Source organism: Phaseolus vulgaris, chromosome 3 (assembly GCF_000499845.2).
Source record: "Phaseolus vulgaris cultivar G19833 chromosome 3, P. vulgaris v2.0, whole genome shotgun sequence".
Classification (NCBI taxonomy): Eukaryota; Viridiplantae; Streptophyta; class Magnoliopsida; order Fabales; family Fabaceae; genus Phaseolus; species Phaseolus vulgaris.
The window spans coordinates 616,140-634,634 of record NC_023757.2 but is presented as its reverse complement, the minus strand read 5'-3'; the positions used below and the strand labels follow the sequence as shown (position 1 = coordinate 634,634).

Here is an 18,495-nt window from a genome sequence, read left to right as displayed (position 1 = left end):
ATAATTGTCATTCAAATGTATTAGTTGTCATTGGTATTGGTGAAAAATAACGACAAAAAACTAATCCATAATTCCAGCTCTGTAAGAAATTATCCAGTACTCGTAAAAGAGGAGTAGTTATAAACATTATAACCATGCTAATATATAAGTCCAGTCTTAGCAAGGTTATGCAGAGCGTGGGAATGTATGGTATCTCGATTTAGTCTTTTACCAGCAAATTCTTGACGCCCCACATTATCAATGCATGTATATGGAGCTTAATGGTCTTCTCCTTCCAGTTGCTGATAGTTTGTACAAAATCAACACACTGAATTACAATGAAACGTTTTAAAATTACTTCCCAATTCAGTATAAAAAAAGAAAAAATGCCCTTAAATAAAATGGAATACATTCCTTTTGTAGAATATGTTTTCCGAATCCTTCTGCAGAATATGTTCAGTTTTTTTTTAGAAACATTTTTGTATTGTGAGTTTTCTGGATTTTTATTTCCGAAACACAATAGTATCTGCTGGAAAAGTTTTTATGACCTCGTCCGCCTGGGTGGATCCGCCCGGCCTGGAGGGTCTCGGCCATTCCTGACGAAACGGCGGAGATGCCCAGCCTGGATAAGTTCCTCGATCTTATCCTTAAGGGCCTGACACTCGTCGGTTGAGTGTCCGGTGTTTTGGTGGTACCGACATTGCTTCCTCCGGTCGGCGTTATTTGTGCTGGCCACCTTCCTTGGGGGAGGGATTAGCTCAGCGTTGAGGGCTTCGTCCAGAATCCTCCCACGATCGGTCGTCAGGAGTGTATACCTTGAGAACCGGATCGGTCGTTCCTTTGACCTGGCCGCCCCTGACGATCCTTCTCTTCCTTGTTTTCTCCCCACCGGCATCGGCACGGGCCTGGTTACGAAATTCTCCTAGCTCTTCCAGCTGCATGTACTTAGCAGCTCTCTTTCTCAGCTCGTCCAGGCTGTCGGCCGGCTTCATGCACAGGTTGTCGGCAGAGGGCCCCGGACGCAGGGCCGTCAGCATGTGCTGGGGTTTCTGTTTTGTTTTTAAAAAGTTACGTTGTTAGAAAGACCGGATGGGTTGTTACAAAGACTGGAATAGGTTGGATAATAAAATACAGAAACGTTGTGATAGATTTTTTTTTAAGTTGTCGATGAATTTGTCCAATCTAACTTATTTACCTTCTTAATAATTTTTTTTTATTAAATACTATTAACAAAATTAAATATTTTTCACCTAAAACAATTAAAACTAATGCTAAACATAACTTGTTTTTTTTTTATTAAATAAAATTAAACATTCATCGTAGTAACCTGCAAGGTAAAATGCAATTTATTTTAAACACATTAGATTGAATAAAACTCATCCAACAGTTTAAATGTCAACCGCGTAAATTCGATTTTTTGAATCCAACAAGTACTTGGGCAATGGACCCATACAATGACCCGACCGGAATAACTTTACCCGATGACGTGTACATTATTTTAACGTAATCAGAATTATTTTATGCCTCGTTCGGCATCAGAGTTATCTTATTACTTTAACGTAATCAGAATTTATTATGCCTCGTTCGGCATCAGAATTATCTTATTACTTTAATGTAATCAGAATTATTTATGCCTCGTTCGGCATCAAAATTATCTTATTACTTTAACGTAATCAGAATTTATTATGTCTCGTTCGGCATCAGAATTATCTTTATTACTTTTATGTAATCAGAATTATTTTTTGCCTCGTTCGGCATCAGAATTATCTTATTACTTTAATGTAATCAGAATTATTTATGCCTCGTTCGGAATCAGAATTATCTTTCGGCATCAGAATTATCTTATTACTTTAATGTAATCAGAATTATTTATGCCTCGTTCGGCATCAGAATTACCTTTTTACTAATGTAATCAGAATTATTTATGTCTCGTTCGGCATCAGAATTATCTTATTACTTTAATGTAATCAGAATTATTTATGCCTCGTCCGGCATCAGAATTATCTTAGTACTTTAACGGAATCGAAATTATTTATGCCTCGTTCGGCATCAGAATTATTCTGAATTATTTATGCCTCGTTCGGCATCAAATTATCTTATTACTTTAATGTAATCAGAAATATTGATGCCTCGTTCGGCATCAGAATTATCTTATTACTTTAATGTAATCAGAATTATCTATGCCTCGTTCGGCATCAAAATTATCTTATTACTTTAATGTAATCAGAAATATTGATGCCTCGTTCGGCATCAGAATTATCTTATTACTTTAATGTAATCAGAATTATCTATGCCTCGTTCGGCACCTGAATTATCTTATTACTTTAACGTAATCAGAATTATTTATTCCTCGTTCGGCATCAGAATTATCTTATTACTATAATGTAATCAGAATTATTTATGCCTCGTTCGGCATCAGAATTATCTTAATACTTTAATGTAATCAGAATTATTTATGCCTCGTTCAACATCAGAATTATCTTATTACTTTAATGTAATCAGAATTATTTATGCCTCGTTCGGCATCGGAGTTATCTTATTTAATGTAATCAGAATTATTTATGCCTCGTTCGGCATCAGAATTATCTTATTACTTTAATGTAATCCGAATTATTTATGCCTCGTTCGGCATCAAAATTATCTTATTACTAATGTAATCAGAATTATTTATGTCTCGTTCGGCATCAGAATTATTTATGCCTCGTCCGGCATAAATTCGATTTTTTGAATCCAACAAGTACTTGGGCAATGGACCCATACAATGACCCGACCAGAATAACTTTACCCGATGACGTGTACCCTAGTTTCTTCCAGCGTCTTCCCCAACACAAAACAGGCTAATAGAAATCAGCATTCTACTTCTTTTGCACTCTGGTTGAAATTGAAGGTTCTCACAGTAAAACTTGTTGAATTGAGTAATGGAAGGGAATGCGAAAAGCGACCAAATCGTGGATGTAGGATCGGTAGTGGAGGCCGTTTCAGCCGATGACGGTGATGCTCCTCTCTACAGCCTCGAAAGTCTTTGCATGCGATGTGGTGAAAACGTAAGCTTCTCCCCATTCTCCGCCACCTTTTCCTTTTCCTTTGGCTTTTCAATGAATTCACTTTCTACTTTTTCGCGCACCTTTGGCGTGGTTAATTCAGGGATTCAATTCTCCATTCTTTTACTATTTTATTTACAAGCAACATTATTACCCGAGTAATTGAGTAATGAATATTTACATTTTTTGTGTGTTTCGTCTTTTGTGTTGTTCTATCCAGGGCCATGTTAAAAATCAAGGAAACAATTATTTATCGCTCAACAAATGAGTCAAATTCACCCTAAGTCTTAATATTGTATCTTCATCCAAAATATTTAAATTTTATCATCTGACTTGAATTTCTGTCATGTTTGTCAGGGGATTACAAGATTTTTATTGACTTTAATTCCCCACTTCAGAAAGGTATGTCTTGTCTATTGCTCCATTTGCTCTTGTGATTGGCAAGTGGTTACTGTTAGTAGGTATTGGGATATATCATATATGTAGTTAAATTTCATCTTTATTTCTGTCTTTCCTTATGTTTAGGCCTCATTCACTTTTCTCCCTGATGTTATTTGTTACATATTTCAATTAAATGAATTAGCATTATTGATTCACAAATTACATAATGGATCGTAATACATATTATTTTTATCTGCTGTTTCTTTTGTTTTGTCTGTCCATTAGTTTTCTGAAATATAACTCATTGTCACATTTACCTTTCCTGCAGATTTTGTTATCAGCTTTTGAATGTCCACATTGTGGTGAGAGGTAAACGGCCCTTTAGTCTATGCCCTCTCCGTGTGCGTTGAACATAATTAGTTCCTTTGATCTTCCTCTTAATTTTTCTTTCTTTTATAATTATTGATTTTATCTGTTAGGAACAATGAAGTACAGTTTGCTGGTGAAATTCAACCACGTGGTTGTTGTTACACTTTGAAGATTCCATCAGGCGAGCAAAAGGTTGGTTTGTTCAAATTTCAATTCCCCATCCCCAAATGATTATTTTATATAACATAAGAAAACATATATGGCGCCTAGGTACTCCAATGCCTCTATTAGCTATCTTCTTCCCATTCAGTTAACATCCATGCTGAGGTTCTTGACACTAGTGACTGACTGTTAGGCAGGAAAATAAAGACAGCACTTGGAGGGTGTATCATAGAAGGAAATTTAAAAATAAGGGTTAAGCGGGTTAGTTAGTTGTTGGGTTAGTTAGTTGTGGTGAGGGGGTCTTTAAATAAAGACCAACCTGCTGTGGGGGAGGGGATATCTGAATTGTTGTAAGAAGTTGACAGGATTAAACCTGTGTGAAAGGAGCTATTCTCCTTTGTAACCCTTTTGGGTGTTCTGTTCTGCATTGTAATAAAACAGAGTTTTCTTTCTTCTTGCTGTGTTTGGGAGGGAATTCTGGTTTTTCTGTCTAGGAACCTAACAGTTGGTCCGACCTGCCGGATCTGAAAAAACAGAGAGTGAGGAAGAAAAGATGGAACAGAGGATGGCAGCAGTAGAGAAATTTACCAGCGAACAATTGAAATGGAATTTTGAAATAAGAGCAGAAATTCTGGGGTTGAAAGAAGGCATGCTGGAGTTAAAAGAAATCAAAGAAATGTTGCGGGATCTCAAGAAAGGAGATAGAAGGTCGGAAGGGGGAGAGAGTTCGGTGAATGGTGAGGAAAGAGTGGAGGAACCATCAAGGCAGGATAGCCAATGGGAAAAGATGAAGGAAGGAGAGATGAAGTCGTGGGGTAGGAGAGTGGAGTTACCGGGGTTTGAGGGCGAGGACCCAATGGGTTGGCTGGCCAGAGCTGAAAAATTCTTTGAGGTGCAGAATGTGATAGCAGGGGAAAGATTAAAACTGGCCTTCATCAGTATGGAGGGAAGCGCCAGTCCTTGGTTCAGTTTTTGGAGAAAGAACTCCAAGAATCCTTCTTGGGAAGAGTTTTCCATGGCGCTGAATAGGAGGTTTGGGGGAAAGGAGAGAAGTTCTGTTTTTGAGAAGCTGGCGAAGATCAAACAGAATGGAAGAATTGATGAATACATTCAAGATTTTGAGATGTTAGTGTCACAAGCACCACAGACAGGGGAGGAACAGCTGCTGGGGTATTTTTTTGCTGGATTACAGTCCAAGATTCGTAATCAAATCAGACCGCATGACCCCAAAGAATTGATGAGAGCCATGGAGATTGCGCTGGATGTTGAGGAGTCCTTCAGGGAAGAAAAAATTAGCAGTTTTGGGCATAGGAATAATGCGTCTTTTCTGCATTATCAAGGAAGCACCGGGATAACATGCCATACAAATTTGCATAAGGGGAATAGTGGGCCAGTCTCGTCTAGTTTGACTAGCACAGCAAGGAATGAGTCTTCTTCTTCCAATAGAGAGTTTCGGCCAGGAGAAGGATCCAGAAACAGGGGGTCCAGGACCCTTCCCTATCCCGAATATGTGAGAAGAAGGGAAGAGGGAAGATGTTTCCATTGTGGAGGGGCGTACGGTCCCGGACATCGCTGCCCTGAAAAGAATTTGAGGGTTATCATTTTTGCAGAAGATGAGGGAGACCCTACAGAGGTGAATCATTCTGGGTGGGGACAGATTGAGGAAGATTTGGAAAAAGAACATCAAGGAGCAGTGACCTGATTTCAACCTTGAGGACAAGGTTGTTTTGTCAGAAATGAGTAATGTTAGGCAGGAAAATAAAGACAGCACTTGGAGGGTGTATCATAGAAGGAAATTTAAAAATAAGGGTTAAGCGGGTTAGTTAGTTGTTGGGTTAGTTAGTTGTGGTGAGGGGGTCTTTAAATAAAGACCAACCTGCTGTGGGGGAGGGGATATCTGAATTGTTGTAAGAAGTTGACAGGATTAAACCTGTGTGAAAGGAGGATTAAACCTGTGTGAAAGGAGCTATTCTCCTTTGTAACCCTTTTGGGTGTTCTGTTCTGCATTGTAATAAAACAGAGTTTTCTTTCTTCTTGCTGTGTTTGGGAGGGAATTCTGGTTTTTCTGTCTAGGAACCTAACAATGACCTAGTTTGAAGGATGGTTTTTCATACTTTTGCATCCATGTTTAGCTAGAAGACCATTGTTGTTGAAGTCAATATTTACCATGTAGGATCATACTATGCTATGAGTTGAACACACCCTGGAAAATCCCTTTCTTCTTATTTATGAAGCCCTTCCCAATCCATTCGTGATCTTCTCCATCTTGGACTGTTCAACCTTTTCTTTGTCATTCCATTGTTGCCTTAGAGTATTGCCACCTATAACTTTTATTATTGCACCTTCCTTTGGCTGTAGCAACATTTTCAGTTTAGTAATCCTTACCATAGAAGTTAATTTTGTGGGATTGAGCTTGACCCTATGCTCAAACTCTATGATGGTAACAAAGGCAATCCTAAATCAATTGTTGGGTCACCTACATTGACCAATTCCAGACTTATAGTCCTTGGCATAGGGGGTGTTGGTTCAAATGCATATTAATTAAGGACAATCCTTGCCCACCATAATTTGCAGCCACGTGCACCTTCATTATGGTAGGTGAGTGGGTAAGTATAAATCCCGCATAAAACTTGGAAAATTGTGTGGTTAGGTTAAATCCTAAACCTAAATACTAAGATAATTCAACAACATAATTTTCTAGTCAACTAATAAACAAATAGAATTAAGAATTTCTTTCTCACATTTCTGATTATACTATTTGGATACCTGACTTACTATAGTTATAACTTTTAAATCTAATTTTGTTTTAATGTAGTGATTTTGGAGGTTATTTTCTTTGTTTATGATATTCTTATGCATATGCACTATATATGTATAGTTTTGCATTTTATGTAAAACCATAGGATCTTACCATCCAAGTTAAGATCCCCAATTTACGAGTTTTTAATCTCCTTATCCTAGGTAGAATATTGAGTTTAGCATTGTAAAGGACATCTATCATGTAATGATATAAAACTATTTGAAGCAAAATGCATGCAATCAAGATTGTAAAACTTGAGAGTTCATAGAAACTTGTGAAGGCTTTTGTAAACTTGACTCAAACTTGTAAGAGTTTACTTACCATAAAAAATATTAACAATAAATAACATAGTAATTATACATTTGAACTCCATAATAAAACAATTGTTAAAACAAAAACTTGGCAATAAAACAATACAGTCAACTACAAAAGTAAAGCATCTCGGGTTGTCAATAATACATTTCTACTAAATAAGTTTAAACTACATCAAATAATTAAGAAATAAAATATTATCTCTAATACTTGTTATGGTGAATGTATGATTATTTGGGATTATCTTATTTTGATTTGTAAACTTGTCTTTGTGGTTTGCCGTTATGATGATTTGTTTATACAAGTGTCTAACAAGTTTAATGAATGTAGATGCTAAATCGTCAAGTGGTTAAATCAGAATCTGCTACCATTAAGGTACTCAAATTTGTTTTGTTTATTTTCTTCATATTTATATAAACCTGTGTACCCTATTTCCTATTTAGATTGTAATCTTCAAAATTCTTTAGTTCATTAACACCTTGGTTCTTGTCTCTTTGAAGTCTAGGGCTAAGCCACATAGTCTTAGTTGAGCTGATATTATCTACCTACATACCTACATACCTATTTATCTGTATGTCTATTTGTTTACATAGATAGTTAGAAAGATAGATATTTTTATGAAAGAAGTAATTTAAGATGTTGCTTATAAATTTTAATGACTAATCTGGTTCTATTATTCAAAATTTATAGTCTGCTTTGTAATAAATTTATTCAAAAGGCAACCTTATATGTATATGATTGTGCAGATACCTGAACTGGATTTTGAGATTCCACCAGAGGCTCAACGTGGTAGTTTGTCAACGGTACTTCTAATACATATTTCAATTTACTTTGTTGTTTCCCATTCCTGGCAATGACAAGTTTGCTTGTTCAATTTTTTTTTCTGGGTAGGGCAGGGGGTTACCCATTATTTCATTTGTCAGTGAAAATCTCGAGTCTCAACATTGTATTTCTATTTAAGATGGCTAAATTTACTCCGCATGTGTATAATCATCTAGTGAGTAAACATGTCAGTGTCCTTTCTGTTTGGTCGAAACAATTGTTGAATTAAAAAGAAGAGATTGCTATCCTTTTTGTCTTTTTTTTTTTGTTTGATTTAGTGTAGATTTTTTAAGCTTTTGGTTCGACTCTTGATCATATCATAGGTTTGGCAATTTCTATATGCACCCTTTATTTAGTAGCCAGGAAGATTTTTATTCAATTAAATTAATTGAAACAGTACATCAACTTCTATATATAGAGAACTATAACCCTAAAGTAATTATTACAAAGAGATCTCTAGAATCTTCTATAGCTTCTAACAACTTCTAGTAGTACATTTATATCCTACTAACAACACTCCCCCTTAAGCTGGCGAATGGATATCTATCATTCCCAGTTTGCATGTGAGATCATGAAATTGTTAAGTGGGAAGACCTTTTGTAAACAAGTATGCTAACAAGATGGCACATAAGATGTAATGATAAGGCCACTATCTAGTTTCTCTTTAAGAAAGTGTCGATCTATCTCTATATGTTTGGTCCTATCATGCTGAATTGGATTGTGAGCAATGCTAATAGCTGACTTATTATCACAATAAAGAATCATATACTCTTCACATGCCACTTTAAGATCTTTTAGAATAATTCTCAACCATAATAATTCACATTCCCCTTGTGCCATAACTCAGAATTTAGCCTCTACAGTAGACCTTGCAACAACATTTTGTTTCTTACTTCTACTCACCAAATTTCTAGCAAAAAACATGCAATATCCTAAGGTGGATTTCCTATTTGTGACACCCTTCAAAATTTACATTAGTATACACTTCCATTCTTAATTTTCCATTCCTTTTGAACAATAATCCCCTTCCTGGATTGTCTTCAAATATTGAGGGATTCTATTCACAACTTGTAAATGTCTCTCACTTGGATTAGGCATAAACTGACTAACTACACTTACAACATAGGCTATGTCAGGTCTAGTGTGACCTAAGTAAATGAGCTTCCCCACAAGTCTTTAATATTGACCTTTATTCACAGTAGTTCTGCCTTCATCATTTATAATTTACGGCTTTGTTCTATAGGAACTCTAGTGGTCTTGCAATCAATCTTACTTGTTTATTTTAGAAGATTAAGAGCATACTTTCTTTGGGAGACAAAGATCCCTTTCTTCGAGTAAGCTCAATGTTGTTAAACTCGAGGATAGAAAGAGGATCGGAAAAGAGATAAAATTTTGTAACTCGACCCATAAAGGGTTAGTGGTATATGAAAAATAATGTGAATATGAAAAATAATATTGAATATATAAAATAATTAGACATATATAGTATAATTCGCAAGATTAATGCATAAAATAATTAATAAATTAATAAATATTTAATACAAATAATCTGTCTACGTTAGGTCTTTATATTAGTAAACTGTTGTGCCTTGCTTCCACATTAGGTTTGTGTTTATATTAGTAAACAATGGTGCCTTTAACAAGGCAAGGGAGTAGAAGAAAGGGAAAATAAAGAAGGAACAAAACATGCCTATATAAAAGGCAGTGGGGAGAGGGAGAGGCGCAACGACGAAGAGGTGCGACAACGGAGAGGTGAACAACGGAGGAGCGCGTGATGGAGGGGTGAGTGGCAGAGAGGCGCGGTAACGGAGGTGCGAGTTTGATATTAGGGTTATTCTCGGACATCATTTTCAGAGTTTTTTTTTCAATAGGCTGAGCCGTGACTCCTTGATTCTTTGATCCGGCTACCGACTCGTTAGATCGCTCCGATCCATTTAGGTAGTGATCCACCGTGCGATCCGACACGATTTCTTCTAAAAAATTGCAAGATCGTACAATCTTACGATCTAGATCATGATTTTAACAACATTGAGTAAGCTACTTCTATCCCAAGGAAGTACTTTAATTTCCTAGATCCTTCATTTCAAACTGAGTAGCAATCTTTTCTTTTCAAGATTTGTTTCTCATGTTCATCATCTTCTTAAAGGCATAAATATATTGCTCAATTTTGGTATCAAGCAAGCTTGTCATTTAATCTTGTAAGATTGAAGAGTTTTCAAGATATGATTGCTGCTATAGGTGCTTATGGACCTAATTTGCCAGCTCCTACCTACCATGAGATTAGAGTTCCACTCCTCAATAAGGAAATTGAGTACACTGAAGAATTGTTGAAAGATCATAAATTGCACTGGACTAAGCATGGTTGTTCTATCATGTCAGATGCATGGATTGATTGGAAGCAACGATGTTTGATTAACTTTTTGGTGAGCTCTCTTGTAGGGACAATGTTTGCCAAGTCGATTGATGATTCTAAATTTGTGAAGACAGGAGAAAAACTCTCCGAGATGCTTGATGCCCTTTTGGAGGAGATTTTTAGAAGAAAATGTGGTTGAAGTTATCATAGATAATGGTATTAATTATGTCTTGGTTGGTAAATTATTGGAAGAAAAAAGACATAATCTTTATTGGACTCCTTGTGCTGCCTATTGTATAGATTTGATGCTTGAAGACATTGGAAAAATTCCTTTGTAGTTCCTTGAGTTTATTGAGATAATTTACAAATAAGAGGGAATTGGTAAGACATGCAATTACAAGGTTTTCTACCTCTTATTTATCATTACAAAAGTTGTATCAAAAGAAGGGAAATTTGAGAAAGATTTTCACTTGAAATGAATGGAGCAAGAACAAGCTGTCTAAGGAAGCTAAGGGTAAAGAACCTACACAAATTGTTCTTATGCCTTCATTTCGGAATCATGTTATATTTACTGCCAAAGTCATGACTCCTCTTCTTCATGTACTTTGTTTGATTGATAGAGAGAGAAAAGCAACTATGCGTTATAAATATGAAGCAATGGAGAAAGTCAAGGAAACAATAATGAAGTCATTCAATAACCACGAAAGTAAATACAAGGATGTATTTACAATCATTGATAATAGATGGACATGCCAATTTCGTTGCCCCTTGCATGCAATTGGTCACTTTTTGAATCCAAAGTTCTATTGTCCTAACCCAAAAATGGAATATGATTTGGAAGATACAAATGGATTGTATGCTTGCATTAAGAGGTTGGTGCCAAGTAAAGATGTGCACAAAAAAATTTATTTGACTTGCCTCTTTATAAAAGTTGAAGTGTTCTCTGCCAAAGAATCAAGGAAGACCACAACCCCAGGTGAGACAATTAAACGCTATCTAAATTGGGTTAAGATGTAAATTATATCATATAATGGTTACATTCTAAGTTTTTTTACTTTTATAGCTCAATGGTGGAAGAATTATGGGCACGTAGCTCCCAACTTATAAAAGCTAGCAATTACGATTTTAAGTTTGATATGTAGTTCATCGGAATGTGAGCGCAATTGGAGTTTATTTGAGGAAGTAATAATTATTTCTCATAACATGACTCATTTCATTATTATTTTGTAGAATGTAGAAATAAATTAATTCACATTATACTTGTAGATTCATTGAAAAAAAAGGAATAGGCTGTACAAAACGTTGCATGATTTGGTTTACGTAACCAACAACTTGCTCAAAGATACAATATTAGAGATAAAATAGACCCTATTGTATTCAATGGCATGGATGAGTGCAATGAGTGTCATTGTTATCACTTTTCGGTTATGGCGGCGCCATGGCGGAAGACGGTGGCGGATTTTCCGACCACCGCCACAACAAGGCGGTGGTGATGCGGTTTTCCCTTGGAGGTCGCTTTTGGCATCTCAGAAAGCTAACGAAAAACGGAAATATCGAAAAAGGCAGAGAAAAACACTGTGACAACGACGACGAAAGTAACAGCGGCAGCGCACGCTGCGACGATAGCAAAAAATGAAGAAGGGACCTTCGACGCATGAAGAAGATAAAACACCTAAACCTAATTTTGAAAAAACCCTAATAAGTTTGGGCCTTTGGCCCATTCCAACTTTTAACTAATAAAACCCTAAAATCCTCATTATTAAAATAAAATTTGAATGTGCTGCAGCTGCATCAGTTATTTAACCTAATTAAGAGTTCAAAACCTACTTAAATTAAGTTTGGGCCTTTGGCCCATTCCAACGGTTAACTAATAAAACCTTAATTATTCAAATAAAATTTGAATGTGTTGCGGCTACATGAGCTGTTAAACCTAATTAAGAGTTCAAAACCTACCTAAAATTAGTTTTTTTTGGGCCCATTTTTGACCCATTTAAAACATTATACTTATTGCAATCCACAATACATTTTTTTATCTCCGCCACAACACCTTCCGCCATAACCCGTTATGGTTTCTGTTATAACTTTATAAAGGATTTATGGGGTCTCCGATATGATCCGTTATTCAATATCGATAACATTGATGAGTGGTTAGTGGGGCAAGTAGATGATGATGATGATAATGATAATGAAGAAGGGGGAAATGAGTTGGTTTTTGATGATGATTCCATTCTAAATTAGGCAACTGCTTATGAAGCTTTAGATGTTGGAGAACTAATAATTTACACAAGACAAGTAACCAGTAAAAGAAAGCAACCATCAAGTGGTTGTGGTATTGTCATTGGATCTTCTCATGCTTCTAAGAAAGGTCTAGCTGCAACTCCATCCCCAACAAGGAGGGGCAAAGGGAAGATTCAAATCGGGGTTGGGAATGAATTGCATGATAGCTTTGATTTTGAGTTTGAATAATTACTTAACTTTGACTAGAGTTTCTCTGAAGGGGAAGACGGGGGATATGCCCCATTGGATAATATTGAAGAAGAGTCGGATAGTTAGAAACATAAGATAAATATTACCATGTCCAACTATTGGGATACGAGTCCCATTGGCAAGAGTAATGTAATTACCAGGAAAAGAAACACATGACATTAAAAGAGATGAGTGAGGTGTCATATGGTCTGTCGCACCAAAGTCTAGAACTCAAGAGTCCTTGCATAAATTTTAAGAAACATCAAAAGAGGAATTAGAGTTCTTACCAGTCATGGTTACGAAGCAAGTACCACAAGGTGGCTTACTGATAGACTCCATGAGAGATTTTAAACGTTCAATTTCAGCATGTAATGCAGGCATTCCATTGTCAATTGAAGAGGATGAAGGAAGATCATCATTACTTAGTAGAGTTGCCGTGATAAGATAAATAGTAAGAATTTCTTAGTCTCCCTTGTAAGTATAATGAAACATTAACACAAAAAACTTCAGTGACAGTGAAAGGTCGTAGAAATAGGCCCCAACATTGTGAGCTCTAATACTAACTTAAATGAAATAATATGAATGAAAGAAGATTTTTATTCAATTATATTAATTGAAACAAGACATCAACCTTTATATATAGAAAACTTTAACCCTAGAGTAATTATTACAAAGAGATATCTAGAATCTTCTACAACTTCTAACAACTTCTAGCAGTACATTAATATCCTACTAACATGAAGCTTCTACTAGTACATTTAATATCCTACTAACAACAAGGAATGTAAATCGTGGGCATCAGAGAACTCTTAACTTTCTTTTGTGAAAATTCATGAACATTGAACAGTTGAAAATTTGTAATCAAATGATTCAACAATATCTTTTGTTGTGTAATTATAGGTGGAAGGGATACTTATGAGAGCAACTGATGAACTTCAAGCCCTTCAAGAGGAACGCAAAGTACTATTTGTTTCTGCGCTATATTTTTATTTGATGCATGCATTCTTCTTTAAATAACTTAATTAATGTTATGCTTTCTACCCTCTAGAAAGTGGCTCCGGAGACAGCTGGAGCAATTGATCAGTTCTTGGTGAAACTGCGAGCCTGTGCAACAGGAGAATCATGCATCACATTTATTCTTGATGATCCTGTCGGAAACAGCTTTATTGAAAACCCGTAAGAGATTATACCTTGTAGAAGTATTTTTTTTAAATGAGTAAAAGTATTTTTATTAGAGAAGAGATTATAACAATAGAGGCTAAGGTATCCTCACACACAAGTAAATGACAAAAGGTATTCAGTGATAGCATATGAATTAGCAACCTCCTGGATTTGTTGCTCAAGAGTGGAGTGTGGTTTAGTATGTAAAGTGCTGATCTCTGTATGGGCTAAAATTTAGTCACATTGTGCTTGTGCTTGACTTTGGATTGGATACATTCTTTTATGAATCACACCATATTGTACCTTTTAACTTATTTTAAATTGGTCAAGACAAACATGTATTTGTTGGTGAGGCAAACTTGTACCTTCATTTGGTACTTGGTAATATTAGTCCAATGTTTTAGCTAGTACTATTTTAAGTAAATGCAGAACACATTGAATAGGTTTGCACCATCATCTGATCCATCGTTGACGATCAAGTTTTATGAGAGAACTCCTGAGCAGCAAGCATCATTGGGATACCTTGTTGATTCTGCACAGGCTGAAGGAACTCATGTTGATGCCCCGGGAGGCGGAGAAGCTGTGACTACTGATCAAGTGAGGAGAGAACCACATGGATCAGTAGGGGCAACAGCTGGCCATCGTGCCATTGCACAGAGTAACAGTGCAGAAATTGCTGAAGCCTTGTTTCGATATACTGCACCAGAAGAGGTACAATTGCTGAACTATATAGTTCTGTGTACTGAGCTTTGGCCTTATGTGTTTGTTTATTCAATGTCAAGTTGCTGCCTTTTTTTGACAGGTGATGACTTTCCCTTCTACTTGTGGTGCCTGTGCTGCTAGTTGTGAGACTCGAATGTTTGTCACCAGTATCCTCTTAGCATTTTTCATACTTCCCTTGGGATATTGTTTGATTATGTTACATTTCTTTAGAAGGATTCTGTCATTTTAAGCTCGATGTAAAATTTATTGGGTTAAAGAAGATTTATATTGTGTATGCAAGAGTACATAGCTTTGTGGGGTAAAATAAAATTATATAAACTATTGGGGCTTATTTTTTTTTATTCCATGTTTGTATTTCAGTTGAAATTTGGAGCTTTAGCACCTTTTTGATCTGCAAAAAGTGAAATTACATAAAATAGGGGATAGTTTTTCTTTATTTCAACTTCCGTTGTGATTCTATGTTTCATGTATTTCAGTTGAAACTTGAAGCTTAGTGTCATCTACTTGGTGCTGAATAGTTTTTGGATAACCATGTGTTCTATTAAAAATCCTGAACATGATCTACTTTCAAATTTCAGAAACTTGACTATGGATTTATGCTAGCTACACAACATTAATTTCAAATGAAACATCTGTCTACAGTGTTGCATGTATTCTGATTGCTGATAGGGTAAAAACTAGATAATATTTATTTGCTTGCTTGATAACGGTCATACTCTTCAAAATATGCCATGTGCCAATTTTATATTCTATATTATTGCTTAGCAATTTCCGGCATTTCTTCCACAAGCTGTTGATCTTAACAATGGACAGATATTCCTTACTTCCAAGAAGTAATTGTTATGGCATCCACATGTGATGCTTGTGGCTACCGCAACTCTGAGGTATGCTGATTTCTTGAGTGTAGCTCTGTCTTTTTAGGGCTGGAATAAACATTAATTTTCCATCTTGCAGTTGAAACCTGGTGGACGAATTCCTGAAAAAGGAAAAATAATTACTCTTTCTGTGAAAAATGTCAATGACCTGAGCCGTGATGTAATAAAGGTCTGTAATTCTTTGTGATCTTAACTAATTTCAACCCATCAGTTTCTTAATTTGTATATGTTTAGTGATGAATCATGGATCTTGTAGTTTATCCTTGCATTTAGAGAGCATATATTTTTTCTTGTTTCTAGTATGTAATTACTACAAATTGGGATCAGTAAAAGAAATCTCATTAGAAAAGAAGGTAGTTTGGACTTTGGTTATTGAGCTACTCAAATGTAGGGAAAAATGTAAGCTTCCAAACCTGTTTTGCAGAAAGTGTAAAGTAACTAAGGATAAAAACTAATCATGAGTACTCTTTCAGTGCCACTTTAAAGTTTTGCAATTTATTTTGACATCTCCCTTGCATGAAGCTATAGCATTTTAAGGAATCAAATTCGCATTTTGGGGTTTTTAGAAGCCTGAAATGATTTTTTCATCAAGAGATAACCTAGAAACGTTAACACCAACATGTACTGTTTTCAATGATATATCAAAAGTTGTAATGATACACACACAGTCTTGCTAAGTTAACCTGTGAAATATGTCCTGATGGTACCCATATAGGCCTGACCATTTAAACATTATTTTATGCAATCTGAGATCTATACATTTTATATCTATTGACTGAGTAGTTTGGTTTGATTAGTCTGATACTGCAAGTGTAAAAGTTCCGGAAGTTGACTTGGAGCTGGCAAGCGGAACCCTTGGAGGAATAGTTACAACTGTTGAAGGTTTAATTACAAGAATTAGTGAAAGTAAGTATCCTTCTATCAGTCACACAAACTATATAGGCAGCATCCTAATGAGACAGGAGGAAGGAAAGGACATCGTAGTACCCATACACTTTGTTCAGCTTCAATTGTAACAAAATGATGAAAACATTTTTCTTTTCAATAGATCTTTCAATTTTCAACCACTTGAGCATCATTATTTATTTCTTTCATTCCAAATAATCTATCTCAAATATGTTTTAAAAGTCTTCTAAATGCCAAATTTGTATCTGTTTTGGATGGGTGGAGTTTAAACTGTTCTCTTTTGTCATGTTTATGATGTTCCTGATCCCGTGGTGTGATTTAATTTTTAATATAATCTATTTATTTTTGCTAGAATGTATCAATGTAGAATATAATTTTATGTGATTTGTATGTACAGGCCTTGAGAGGGTCCATGGCTTTACTTTTGGAGACAGTCTTGATGAAAATAGTAGAAGCAAGTGGATAGACTTTAAAGCAAGGCTAAACAAGGTAATACGTGACTATTTTATGAGAGTTGGTTTAAATTTCTCCATATATGTTTACTATATAATTCTATTTATCAGGTTATTATTGCAATTTTTTATATTTATTCTTTACACAATGTTTTGTGGCTGACTGGGAAAAGAGGGAAGAGGAGCAATACATAACTTCAGGCATTGTATATTCTTTTGTATTTCTAAAATAATCTTGTCTTTATTTCTTGTTCTCTTTTAGGAGGATATGTTGTCCCGTTTTGTACCTCTTTCGACACCTCACTTTGAAAAATTTAGTAAAAAAGAAATGGACGACAAAGAGAATAGGGTTCACGGAATTTTAACCAAATGCATTGTAACAAGAAGGGTCACTTTGAGCAACAAAGACCTGTGGTCATATTCCATGCTACTTTTGGGCTACATTATGCCTCTTTAATACCAGCAACTAATAGACTGCATCGGTCTTTGTGTCTTTGAATTTGAAGGCTTTGATTTGACTTAACCTATTTAAACTTATTGGTTCAAGGTCTTGGATCCCACTTTTTTTATCTGCATTCTTTCATTGTATGCAGCTTCTTAGCTTGGAAGAACCTTGGACTCTAATTCTTGATGATGCATTAGCCAATTCTTTTGTAGCACCTGCAACTGATGATCTGAAAGAGGACAATCAATTAGCTTGTAAGATTTCCAACTCAGACATCAAGCTATACTTTGAGCAGATAAAGTTCACATTTTCTGAGTTGAAATTCTGAATTCCATTTCCATGATGCCAATTCTTTTTCTATACATATGGAAAGTTGAAACATCAATTTTTTGTTCCTTAAAATATCTTATTCGATTCAACTATCGGAGTTGCTGGGGATCCCGAGTCCAGTATAGACCATCATGTAAATAAACAAACAAACAGAAGTAGGTTTATTTCAGACATTTGCCCTTGTTGGGACTCGTGTTTCAACCTTTTGCTTTACAGTGTGCCCTGAGTAGCCTGCATAATTGGATTTGTGATGAATCGGTCTAATGTGCTGTATGTGTAAATATGATTCTGATTGTTTAATGCTGTGTTTAAATATGGTGCATAGTTTTTCATGTAAATATATTCATGTTTTGTGGTTTTCTGTTTTGCAATTGGTATTTCTCCAGTTGAGGACTACGAGAGGTCATGGGAACAAAATGAAGAATTAGGTCTGAATGATATGGACACCTCTGCCGAAGTTGGTGATGCACCAACCAATACTTCTAAAACTGAGTGAAGATCATGTAATTTCCTCTCCTCACACCCCAACCAAAACAAATGGAAGTATTTTTGTGATAGTTTGATATCATCGAGAGAATGGAAAAGTCTGTTGTCTTGAGCCTCATTTCATTGGCTTATTGATATATTTTAATGTAAGCCCATTAACTTGTATCATCCGTTAGAATAGTTGTCTGAAAAATGTAACTTCGTGAGTTAGTAAGTTAATTGCTTTTTATTTTTATTTTTCTGGTTTTGTGGCCATCTGATTTTATTTCTTAGAGCAATTTTTTTCTTCTTTCCCCTTTTTAGCACAGCGGCGATAATTATCAAAGGTTGTTATCAGTGAATGTGAATATTAGTATCAACAAAGTATTTCGATTAAGGATTGGTAGGATATTGAAAATATTCATGGTTAGTAATAAGAAAAGGAAGATAAGG

The 18,495-nt window shown here is 35.6% G+C and overlaps 1 protein-coding gene across 2 annotated transcripts; it reads left to right on the top strand.

Moving 5' to 3' along the window:
* The first annotated feature begins 2,818 nt into the window (after positions 1–2,818).
* Positions 2,819–18,298, top strand: LOC137806063 (uncharacterized). 2 transcript variants are annotated; one of them, XM_068605990.1, is made up of 16 exons: positions 2,819–3,023; positions 3,241–3,422; positions 3,730–3,770; positions 3,881–3,962; positions 7,375–7,419; positions 7,791–7,847; positions 13,586–13,645; positions 13,734–13,861; positions 14,290–14,557; positions 14,649–14,715; positions 15,383–15,453; positions 15,524–15,613; positions 16,242–16,350; positions 16,748–16,839; positions 17,396–17,501; positions 17,964–18,298. In XM_068605990.1, exons 5-16 carry the CDS (start codon positions 7,375–7,377, stop codon positions 18,071–18,073), a joined length of 1,203 nt encoding a protein of 400 aa, XP_068462091.1. In that variant the 5' UTR covers positions 2,819–3,023; positions 3,241–3,422; positions 3,730–3,770; positions 3,881–3,962; the 3' UTR covers positions 18,074–18,298. The 2 variants fall into 2 exon arrangements, with proteins under 2 accessions (XP_068462091.1, XP_068462090.1); XM_068605989.1 differs by having other exon boundaries at positions 2,824–3,023; positions 3,378–3,422.
* Positions 18,299–18,495: the final 197 nt, after the last annotated feature.

What these genes read in the sequence shown, in the direction of transcription:
- LOC137806063 (XM_068605989.1), top strand. Translation starts at nt 2,898, where the DNA reads ATGGAAGGGAATGCGAAAAGCGACCAAATCGTGGATGTAGGATCGGTA. An exon ending in TAATTCCCCACTTCAGAAAG is followed by an intron (nt 3,423 to 3,729) that starts GTATGTCTTGTC and finishes CCTTTCCTGCAG; the next exon opens with ATTTTGTTATCAGCTTTTGA. An exon ending in AGAGGACAATCAATTAGCTT is followed by an intron (nt 17,502 to 17,963) that starts GTAAGATTTCCA and finishes GTATTTCTCCAG; the next exon opens with TTGAGGACTACGAGAGGTCA.